The sequence below is a fragment of the Nycticebus coucang genome, chromosome 10 (genome assembly GCF_027406575.1).
Source record: "Nycticebus coucang isolate mNycCou1 chromosome 10, mNycCou1.pri, whole genome shotgun sequence".
NCBI classification, from domain to species: domain Eukaryota; kingdom Metazoa; phylum Chordata; class Mammalia; order Primates; family Lorisidae; genus Nycticebus; species Nycticebus coucang.
The window spans coordinates 116,172,547-116,183,198 of record NC_069789.1 but is presented as its reverse complement, the minus strand read 5'-3'; the positions used below and the strand labels follow the sequence as shown (position 1 = coordinate 116,183,198).

The following is a 10,652-nucleotide window of genomic DNA, read 5'->3' as shown; positions in this document are numbered from 1 at the left end:
AGTCACCCATTGCCTTCTGAGAGTTGTACATAAAATTGTCAGATAAGGGGTAAGGAAAACATTATTTACTAGCTCTAGGGAACCCCAGAATCTGGATCGCAGACTTCTCCTTTGCTGAACCCAGGAGACCTTGTTCCCAGCCCCTTCCTCCCCCTGGCTCCAGCCCTCTCATTTCCCAGGACCCAAGAGTGTGCTCTCTGCCTTGCCCTCACCAATGACCCCCATAAAAGATGCCTCATTTAATGGCAAATCCTTGAAAGCGGTTAGTGACTTCACCAACTTGTTCATCACTGATTTGCGAAGACGGACATCCAGGTGGCCAGGCAGGTAATCTCTTTCCAAGGACTTTAGGGCTTCCTGGACGGAGGGGCTACATATGACACAGGCCCCAGCAGAGAGCAGGCAGCCAGCCAGAGCTGCCAACAGGAGGGCAAAATTTGGCCTCATTGCAACCAGAGCCGCAGTCCTTGAAGACCACCAGGAAGGGTCCTCTCACTCTAAACCAAGAGCAGGTGAACTCTAAACAAAGAGAAGCCAAAGCTCATCTCAGACAGCCCCACTAGACCCCCCCACCCACCAGGTCCCAAAATGACTAATGAGGATCTTCAGGAAATCTCCAAATATATCCTTCATCAAATGCCTCCAAAGTATAAAACTGAATCCCCACTCCAGGTAACTCCCAATTCGGAGTCCTCGTTGCATTCCAACTGAGAAATAAGCAAACCATTAAAAAAGAGGCACTGGCCAGTCCCCAAATTAGGACCTGAAACTCTGCACCCCACACACCCCTTTCCAAACTATGGGATTGCCAGTTCCCCAAACTGATGTGATTCCCAACTTCAAACCTTAAGTATATAAACAGAGGAATTCCCGTCGCCCCCACCCCAGCCCAGCTCCTAAAACCTGTTGCACTTCAAACTGAAAACTCAATTGTCCAAACCAAATAAACTATTCCATACAGAGCCAATTGGGATATCATCAAACTCAGAACTCTCTCAAAACCCAAACACACCCGGAATCCCCAAATCTAGGGACCCTACACTTTTGCCAGATTTCATGCCACCCTTGTATACCCTTCCCCAAGACTAATGGGCTCTCAATTTGCAGGGCACACCCTTCTTAGGAAACAGGAGCGCCCGTGCACCCTGAATAGCCATGCACCCTAAACAACTGTTCCCGGACCTTGACCCCTAACTTAATGTGGCGCCCTCACACAACTATGGTTCGTTGAGGAGCCCAGTCCAGGTTCCGAGAGCTTTTAAAGAGGAAGCTGGGGTCCTCTAATATTTTTCCCACGGCTAAAATTACAGATTTTGTTTGGGGCGAGACTGGGGTTGGTTGCGTGGAGTAGAGTTTTCCACTGTGGTCTGAGTCATGGAAGGTCCCCTTGCTACAAGAAAGCTCCAGTAGCCTCCCTCTTCCAGAGCTTCCCGCGTGAGGGTCCTAATTTCCTGAGATAGTCGCTGGGGTTTTCCTTGGCCCCGCCCAGAAGCTCAAATCTGAGTGGGATTGGACTGCAACAAAGGGAGGCTCCGCCCATCATCCTCAAACGTCACAGAGGTTGCCACCTTTTCAGACTAGATTCACTAGAACTTTCCCAGTACCTACTGAAGGGGCACAATCACCTGTGTGCTCCGGCTACCAGAGCCAGGCACTCGGCTTCCGGCGTTTAACTTCCATCCTTCCCATGGCCCCAGGATCGAGGCTTTCGGCTAGAAGACTCCCGGACCTTTGGAAACTGGCGTGGAGCCAGAGACGCGGGAAGCAGATGTTTTAACCCCAGGACTACGATTCCCAGAAGGCCAATGGGCTCTTTCTTCGTAGCAGATTAGCGCCACCAATCCCTTAGCTTTGTGGGAAATGTAGCTCAAGGTTTACACTAGTCAGTCACCCCCGTCTCCACCTTCTCTCCCCAGGTTATGGATCTGGACCCGGAGACCCCTGTAAGAAGAAAAGGCTGAGGGCTAATACTGAGGGTCCCAGAGGGGCTCAGACATTTGGATCTTGGAGGGTCTCCTTTTCTGTGTGGTTGAAATGGAACCAGAACAGGGACCACAGCTCACACAAGTCTAGCAACAAGGGACTGCCAGATCTGAGAAAGGACAACACCCTAAGATATTACAAATAATGAAAGTCCTTGGAAGCTGCCCAGCTTTCCCTCTTACATACGCACACACATGCACACACCTCCAAAAAAGCTGCAGAGATGGGTTGATGATGTGGACTTTTAATTCACACCTCCCACTCTCCTACCTGTGGTGGGTGAGTTGGGAACAGTGCCCTGAAACTCCCTGAGAAGAATAGAGACTTGGGACCTGAAGTCCATTTGCACCAAAGCAGCACCTGAAGATGCTGCAGTTCCATTTTCAATTTCATGATGGCCAAGAACGCACTAAGTAGTCTCCAAGTTCGAAACATTCAGCAAACAATGGCAAGGGCCACCAGAAATGAACACCTGATTTTCATAATAAATATGGTAGTGCTGTATTAGCTCGTGGAGCAACTTTCTGCATTGCTGTATGGACATATGCAGTGACAGAAATCGGAATAGAATGGAATCTGTCCCCTGTTGGCAGAGTCACCCCAAAGGAATGAGGAGAGATCAGTAATCATCCCAGCTGGTGTAATACTGAATTGTTTCAGAACCAACTTATAATCGATGTCAAGTAAAAGCACTGTGTACTCATTAAAATATAGCATTATTGAAGAAATAAAGTACATTTGAAACGTTCCAAAAAAATAGAGACTTGGGTTCTTTGATGCGTGGATGGGGGATATGATCAGACTTGATTGTATTAAAGGTATCTTCCTTCACCCTTCACAGATAGCAAGGGGTTCCTGCAATCTGCATCAAGAATTCTGTCCTGGGCGGTGCCTGTGGCTCAGTGGGTAGGGCACTGGCCCATATACCCAGGGTAGCAGGTTCAAACCCGCCCCCGACCAAACTGCAACAAAAAAAATAGCAGGGCGTTGTGGCGGGTGCCTGTAGTTCCAGCTACTCGTACTCGGGAGGCTGAGGCAAGGGAACCGCCTAAGCCCAAGAGCTGGAGGTTGCTGTGAACAATGTGATGCCATGGCACTCTACTAAGGGCGATAAAGTGAAACTCTGTCTATACAAAAAAAAAAAAAAAAAGAATTCTGTCCTGCTTGGCCAGACCCAGTCCTCCTGCCTGGGTTTGAGGCTGCATCCTCTTATCCCAGATCTGCCAAAGCCACATTTAGTGATTCTGTGAGTTTGGAAGCAGACAATGGCTGGCAAGGAGCATAATGCCTCCCGGCTTTATGCAAGCCCATGAAGGTATGTTTATGCCTGCAGACTTCCCAAGAAACAGATCCCAGACTCCCAGCAGCCCACCTGCATAGGATCAGTTTCCTTAATTCTGAGAGGCAACCTGAACTTGGATTTAACATATGTAGTTTCTGTCTTTGGAAGTTTTTGAGCTTAGGGTGGTGCCTGTGGTTCAGTGAGTAGGGCGCCGGCCCCATATACTGAGGGTGGCGGGTTCGAACCTGGCCCAGGCCAAACTGCAACAACAACAACAAAAAAAAACAGCTGGGTGTTGTGGCAAGCCCCTATAGTCCCAGCTACTTAGGAGGCTGAGGCAGGAGAATTGCTTGGGCCCAAGAGTTTAAGGTTGCTGTGAGCTGTGATGCCACAGCACTCTTCCGAAGGTGACAGAGTGAGACTCAGTCTCTAAAAAAAAATAAAATAAAATAAAGGAAGTTTTTCAGCTTAAAAAAAAAAAATTGTGGATCTCTGAAAAGTTCTGCTGCAGAAGCTGCAGCATTTCTGCAGCTACCACTCTCTCCACTTCCACATCCTTGCCTGTCCACTACCTCCCTCCCCCTCCCAAAAAAGTCCTTGAGACATTCTTAGGGGCTGAGGAGTTAGAGTTCCACTCTGCTCACCAACTACCCCAGCTATTCCAGAGCCTATGAGCATAGCAAGATGTTGGCCAGCTAAAGAGTCTTCTCTCAATCTTCCTGGCAATGGTGGGGTGTTGAGCTTCTGGTTGTACATTCATTAGATTCTTTACATAAGTTTTCCGGAATTCCAGAACCCCATCCCCTCTGATAGGGTCCTGCAGGGTTCTTCACAGGTGTTAGATCTAGCCCTCTCTAAAACAAATCTCCCCCTAAAATCACTCCAGTGACACAGAAGAGATGGTTAGTACTTGCTCTATACCCACCATGAGTTCCTTCAGGCTTCTGAGGACCCAGGGAGGAAATAACACCTCTTCTAGAAAGATTAGGATGATAAGACACTGGAGGAAGGATTCCTTGTTCCTGAGGGCTGCCATCTAGAAGTATTCTAAATATGGGCTGGGAAGAGCAGGTAGGCACTGTAGCTTCTAGAACTGCCAAGAGCTTCTCCAGGTATTGTCAGCTATCAGGCAAAGATATTCTGCTGCATCTAGGATGTTCAGGCAGTTCCAGAAAGCTTCCCCTTCTCTCCTAGTCTGCCCAACTAGATAATCACTCTGGAAATGGGTACCCACCTGCCCCAAGACCACTACAAACTTCTCCAGAAGGTGCTGGGCCTCTGGAGGCTCTGGAATGCTCAGGCTATTCTAGGATGTTTTTCCGGTTCTCAAGGTCCTGCAAATGTCTACAGTTGAGACAAGTCTGCATTAATGCCCACCCATTCAGGCAGGAAGGCAGCCTCAGGTTTAAAAATCTTCAGGAACTCAGAGTCTGGCAGGGTGAAGTTGGCCAGATAGACAGTATCTCCACCTGCCAGGTAGGCAGCCCAGAAGCCAAAGGTGCCTATGGTCATGATGGTGTGGTTGCATTGTGTGAGCAATGCAAAGTCCTGCCCTGGTGCACCTTCCTGCCCATTGCCAGCAAAGAACACATCACCCCGGGAGGTGTCAATGTTTTCCCGGCACCACTCCATGCCATTGCTAGTGACCACAAAAATAGGGGCTTCATACCGTGCCCTGAACCAGTCCATGGCCTGCTGGAGGTAGGCTTGGTCACCCACCACACCCCTCCAGCGCTGGGGCATAACCTGCAGATAGTCCCCACGGCGCACGTGGACACCCACGAAGGTTCTCGGCCGGTCCCCAGTGAGGCCCAGATGGAGCTGACTCAGTAAACTCTGAGCCTTTTCCCGAAGGTGGTCGTGCAGGGTGAACTCCCTGCGGATCTGTTCTCGGAGATGGTGGAAGAAAGTCCAAGAGCAGGGGAAGCCAGAAAGCTTCAGGAAGGGATCACTCAAGTGGGCATACTCCTCTGACATCCAGTCATGCAGCTGCAGCTCCTGCCAAGGTGTGTGGCTGTCCACTTCTGGTGATAGCACAGGCAGGGTGATACGGAACACAGGAGCCAGGGTGGCATGCATGGCCGGCAGGATGAAGGCTGGGCGGCCATTGAGCTGGGCTAGGGCAAGCAGGGTGGCATACTGCCCCATCTGGTTACCAAACCGGCCGTCTGGGTAGATAGTCCAGGTTCCTGAAAGGGAAGCAGGTTGCTGGGGACAGGAAGTGGAGGTGTCAGGGTCCAGTGGTGTACCTTGCAAGCAGAAGATGGCCACTGGAGCTGTCATCAGGTGGCGGTCTGGACACAGAATGGACAGGTCTAGGACATGTCGAAAGATGTCTTGATAGAAATGGAGGAACGAAATTGCTGAGAGGACACAGACTAGCAGGAAGGCCAGACAGAGCTGCCGGTGTCTGGCCAGCCACATGGCTGCAAGGGAGGAAAGGGAAGTTAGCCTATACTCAGAGCCTGAGAAGATGTCAGGGAGGAGAGCCCTGGGGCCCAGAACAACTCAGTTCCTCCCTCAGATCCAGGGTCCAGACCCCTGCCCTTCCACCCTCAGTCCCGGGGTCCCAGTCCCCAACCCCTTCCCCCTCAGCCCCGCAGGAATAAGCCCACAGGTTTGGGCCCCTGGGGCTGAGATAGAGAAGGCTGGGAGCCTGAATCCCAGGTTTGAGGATGGAGGTTTGGAATCTCAGGGGATGGTGACGGGGATGAAAGAGGTGAGCAGTGGTGGTTTCGAAAATAGCCAGTGCCCAAGTTCCAGCACCTTCCCCTCACCTCTGGGAATCTCCTCTCCCAATATGTAAGGTGCAATAAAATAGAACTCTATTCCACCCACCCGGTTCTCAGCAGGACCTCTGTGAAAGGCAGACCCCTGAGAACATAGGAAGTGCCCGTTTGAGTAGAACATGTGAGGAAGGCTGGCCCGACTGATAAGGGATGATGGTGCCTGGAGCAGCAAAAGCTGGGAGGCGGGGGCGGCGCCTGTGGCTCAAGGATTAGGGCGCCGGCCCCATATGCCGGGGGTAGCGGGTTCAAGCCCGGCCCCGGCCAAAACTGCAAAAAAAAAAAAAAAGCTGGGAAGCGGCGGAGACTCCTGGGGCCTTCGTGGGATGAGGGCAAGGTGCACCTCCAGGGAGTTGCCGGGTCTCAGCCATCTGCAGCTCCCACTCACCTGAGCTCCTTGGAGGTGGCCAGAGGGCGCCGTCCCCAAAAGCAGCCCACATCCGGCAGTCCCCGGAACCCCTCACGCAGCTCGTCTGGCCCGCAGCCCTCCCTTCCGCGCCGCCTCCCCGGACTGGCTCCCAGGGTGCGGGGAGGGGCGAAATTTGGCGGCCCCCGCCCTCCGGGGCTGGGCAGGTACAGCGGGGCGGAGCCCAGCCGCGTACCTGGCGCCAAGCCGAGCGCCCAGGGCTAGGGTGGTGACCCCCTGCCTCATCCTCAGGTGGGGACCGAGCTCCAGCCTCCTCCTTACCGCCGTCGGCTTCTCCTGGGGCAGCCTACTGGCCTCACAGCAGCGGCCGCTGCATCCTCGCGCGTGGAGTCCGGCTCCATGGCCCTCTCCCGCTCCGGGTGGGGCTAAGCCGCGGCCGGCGGCTCCTGGGTGCGCAGACCCCGCCCCAGCAGGTGGGAGGCCCCGCACCTGCTCCCGCCGAGAGCTGAGACGTTAGATTCCCTAGCCCTCTGCAAGCGTCCTCCCGGGAGGATGGAGAACCTGGCTGCTCAGGAGTGGATGGGGAGTCTCCTCCTGCTGTCCGGCAGCAGCGCGAAAACCCCAGCCTGGAGATGCCTCGCGCCCGCCGGCGACTCCGATCTCCCATCCCCACACCGTCCACGCTCAAATCTAGGCCCTGGGCCCCCAGGCCATGCTTCGTGGATATTCTAGGGTTGAACGCTGAAAACCAGAGAGTTTGTCTACCCTGCCTGCCTCCCGCAGAGGCTGGGGTAGGCAGTGCCGAGAACAAAAGCCTAATTCAGAGGCCCCCTCCAGGCCCACCTGAGCAGTCTGTCCCTTCCATTCAGTTAAGTCCTGGAAAGACTCAGGAATTTCAACTGATTTTCCAGAGATTTGATCATCATTTCTCTAGATTGAGAACTCACAGCACCCTGCCCCTCCTCCTCAGACCCAGGGGTCCAGGCCTCCTTCCTCCTCAGATCCAGGGGTCCAGGCCCCCAACCCCTCCTTCCTCAGCCCTGCAGGTCTAGTGGGGTGCCAACAAATTAACCAACCCCACTTCCCTCTGGGTCTCACTCCCCTCCTCCCGGAGCCTGGCTGGGCTGCCAACTGCAGTGAGAGAATTTCACCCACCCCTCCCCCCAGTCTATTTTGGGAGCACCTGTCTGGGCCTGAGATAGTTTCTCTGGTGAAAGAAACACCAGGATTGCATCAGGGAGGAGGAGGAGGTTGGGATGCTTGGGGTCTGAGCATCTGAGTAAGGGTTGGTGAGGTTGAGATTGGCTCACTGCCAGGTGGGAGGCTTCCAAGACAGGACACTTGTCTCCCTGCTAAGGACACTTTGTTCATGCAGCAATTGCTGCTTTCCAGAAAATCAAAGAACCCCTGTGGCAGACTACTGCCCTCCCCACCCCCACACCTAAACACTTAGATTGGTCACAGAAATTCCACTTCTGTCCCACAATCTGCATTAGCCAACCAAGCAGATAATTGTCCAGGCTCCCAGCCCCTCCTCCCTCAGACCCAGGGGTCCTGGTCCCTGACTCCCACTTCAGACATAGGCATCCTGGCCCTCAGCCCCTCTTCCCTCAGACACACAGGTTCCAGGACACCCCCCCCCCGCCAATATTCTCCCTCAGACCCAGGGGTCCAGGCCCCAGACCCCCTCATCCCTCACACCCTGGGTTTCGGCCCCCAGCCCCCCCTCCCTCAGGCACAGGATCCAGGTCCCTAGGCCCTCCTCCTTCACACCCAAGGGTCCAGGCCCTTGATTCCCTCATCCCTAACACCTAGGGTTTTGGGCCCCCAACCCCTCTTCCCTCAGACAGGGTCCAGGGTCCCAGCCCCTCCTCCCTCAGACCCAGGGATTCAGGCCCCCAGCCTCTCCTTCAGACCCAGGAGTCCAGGCCCCCAGCCCCTCCTCCCTCAGCCCTGGCATTTTGAGACCCAACATCTTCCCTGAGACCCGGGGATCTCCACCCAGGCCCCTTTTGCCTGGGTCCCAGTTAATCAGGCTCTCATCTCCCTCATCCCTTAGACCCAAGAGTCCAGGCCCCCAACTTGAAGGACCCCCAGATTGCATCATGCGTCCAGGCTGCCCTGGCCACGGTGGAATTCTGGCTCCCGCCAAGTGGGTCAAATATCATGAGTCAGGCATTGGGAGGGTGACGGGGCGGGCCTGTCTGGGTATAAATTCTGGAGCTTCTGCATCTCTCCCAAGAGGCCTGGGTGTCCTGCCAGCTGGGGATCCACGAGCAAGAGGACCCAGGCATTCAAGCTACCTGAGCAGCAGTCTGTGAATCTGCTCTCTGGGACAGCCAGAATCTGGAAGGAACTCTACACCCTTCAACTTCTCCAGCCTCACACCCCTGAGCTCGCCTGAGGACTGAACCATAGATGGGCTGGGACAAGGCCAGGACTGGGTTCGAGCACCCAGGACCATGGTTTCCCCTGCTGGCTGTACTTCTGTTGGGAGCCTGCCAGGCACACCCTATCCCTGACTCCAGCCCCCTACTCCAGTTTGGTGGCCAAGTCCGGCAGCGGTACCTCTACACAGATGATGCCCAGGAGACAGAAGCCCACCTGGAGATCAGGGCAGATGGCACAGTGGTGGGGGCTGCACAACGGAGCCCTGAAAGTGAGTGTAGGGGCAAGGCCTGGTCCTGAAGCGGGAGAGCTGGGGGCCATGGTCCCTGGGTCTGGGACAAATGGAAAAAGAAGGTCCTCCTAGGGATTTACCACTTTCTCCCCTTAGGTCTCTTGGAGCTGAAAGCCTTAAAGCCAGGAGTCATTCAAATCTTGGGAGTCAAGACATCCAGGTTCCTGTGCCAGAGGCCAGATGGGGGTCTGTATGGATCGGTGAGCTTCCTGACGCTCTTTGCCCACCACATGTCCTGGTATCATCTTGACAATCCAGGACTCCATGTCTTGCACATTCGCTGGAGCCAGAGTGGGTTCCACGCTCTCTGCGTGCCCATCCTTGCTGCACCTCCAGAGATTGGCTCTGTTGTTATCGATGCTTGTGAAATGAGGAAACTGAGGCCTAGGCAGGGACACCACTGACCTCCAGTCATACAATGTGTGGATGGCAGAGTGGCCTGAGAGCCCAAGTCTCGTGACTCTGTAACCTCTGCTCCTGACCACATGCTGGCCACAGGGACACTCACCAAAGCCATGCCCAGTAAAGTGATCAGGACCTTGGGTGGTAGCCAGACCCCCGGCCTGGCCTTAGAGAGCACTGACTGGTCCCTGCTCTGGAATGTGCTGCTCTGTGAAGTCAGGACAGGGAGGTGGCACTGCAGAACTGCCCTTGGGTGAAGGATGAAACCTGCTTTTCAGTATTTTGTTTCATGCAGGAGGGGCTGGGAGCCCAGCCCTAAGGGTCTAAGGCAGGACAGCATGGAGAAGTCGAGGGTCTCTGATCCTTGTTCTTTGTTCCCTAGCTCTACTTTGACCCCAAGGCCTGCAGTTTCCGGGAGCTGCTTCTTGAGGATGGATACAACGTTTACTGGTCTGAGACCTATGGCCTCCCACTGCACCTGCCTCCTGCCAATTCCCCATACTGGGGCCCAGGCCCTCGGGGCCCAGCCCGCTTCCTGCCGCTGCCAGGCCCTCCTGCAGCACCCCCAGAGCTGCCAGGGATCTCGGCCCTGGAGCCCCCCGATGTGGGCTCCTCGGACCCTCTGAGTATGGTGGGGCCTTCGCAGGGCCGAAGCCCCAGCTATGCTTCCTGAAGCTGAGGCTGTTTGTGATTGAGTCTCCTCCTTATTTATTGGGTTATTTATCTTATTTATTTTTTTATTTTTCTTACTTGAGATAATAAAGAGTCTTAGAGAGGAGGATCAGAGTGAGTGTGTGTGAGTGTTTGAGGGAGCAAATGGGATCTGTCTCCCCATGTCCTCCCAGCCCTCCAATTACCCTCAGGCTCTAGCTTCCCACTGGGCTTGTTTTCTGCTCTGCTGAGGTGTCCCCAGGGGCTCCAAGACTATCCCTGCTCTTCCACAGGCAGGAATTATTATCCACTTCTACCCCCAACCTCCTGATAGCACTGTGGAACTATTTCTCAGAGGTACCTCAAGAACAGGAGACTTAAAAAATGACACTGCAGGCCAGGTGTTGTGCCTCATATCCATAATCCTAGCACTCTGGGAGGCCAAGGCCAGTGGATGGCCTGAGCTCAGGAGTTTGAGTCCAGCCAGAGCAAGAGAAAGAC

At 54.3% G+C, this 10,652-nt stretch overlaps 2 protein-coding genes across 5 annotated transcripts; one reads left to right on the top strand and one right to left on the bottom strand.

Annotated features, from left to right (window-relative positions):
• Window positions 1-516: 516 nt before the first annotated feature.
• FUT1 (fucosyltransferase 1 (H blood group)) lies at window positions 517-7,999 on the bottom strand. 4 transcript variants are annotated; one of them, XM_053606466.1, is made up of 3 exons: window positions 6,440-6,731; window positions 6,043-6,321; window positions 517-5,691 (listed from the first exon to the last, which is right to left on the bottom strand). In XM_053606466.1, the coding sequence occupies exons 2-3, from the start codon at window positions 6,173-6,175 to the stop codon at window positions 4,610-4,612; spliced, it is 1,215 nt and encodes a 404-aa protein (XP_053462441.1). In that variant the 5' UTR covers window positions 6,176-6,321; window positions 6,440-6,731; the 3' UTR covers window positions 517-4,609. The 4 variants fall into 4 exon arrangements, with proteins under 4 accessions (XP_053462441.1, XP_053462443.1, XP_053462444.1 ...); XM_053606468.1 differs by lacking the exon at window positions 6,440-6,731 and adding an exon at window positions 6,740-7,998 and having other exon boundaries at window positions 4,588-5,691; window positions 6,043-6,139; XM_053606469.1 differs by lacking the exons at window positions 6,043-6,321; window positions 6,440-6,731 and adding an exon at window positions 6,740-7,999 and having other exon boundaries at window positions 4,588-5,691.
• Window positions 8,000-8,190: 191 nt separating this feature from the next.
• On the top strand, window positions 8,191-10,271 carry FGF21 (fibroblast growth factor 21). Its single transcript, XM_053606486.1, has 3 exons — window positions 8,191-9,077; window positions 9,195-9,298; window positions 9,883-10,271. The coding sequence occupies exons 1-3, from the start codon at window positions 8,837-8,839 to the stop codon at window positions 10,171-10,173; spliced, it is 636 nt and encodes a 211-aa protein (XP_053462461.1). The 5' UTR covers window positions 8,191-8,836; the 3' UTR covers window positions 10,174-10,271.
• Window positions 10,272-10,652: the final 381 nt, after the last annotated feature.

What these genes read in the sequence shown, in the direction of transcription:
- FUT1 (XM_053606466.1), bottom strand. Translation starts at nt 6,175, where the DNA reads ATGTTCTACTCAAACGGGCACTTCCTATGTTCTCAGGGGTCTGCCTTT. An exon ending in GGGAGAGGAGATTCCCAGAG is followed by an intron (nt 5,692 to 6,042) that starts GTGAGGGGAAGG and finishes CCTCCCTTGCAG; the next exon opens with CCATGTGGCTGGCCAGACAC.
- FGF21 (XM_053606486.1), top strand. Translation starts at nt 8,837, where the DNA reads ATGGGCTGGGACAAGGCCAGGACTGGGTTCGAGCACCCAGGACCATGG. An exon ending in TGCACAACGGAGCCCTGAAA is followed by an intron (nt 9,078 to 9,194) that starts GTGAGTGTAGGG and finishes TTCTCCCCTTAG; the next exon opens with GTCTCTTGGAGCTGAAAGCC. An exon ending in ATGGGGGTCTGTATGGATCG is followed by an intron (nt 9,299 to 9,882) that starts GTGAGCTTCCTG and finishes TTTGTTCCCTAG; the next exon opens with CTCTACTTTGACCCCAAGGC.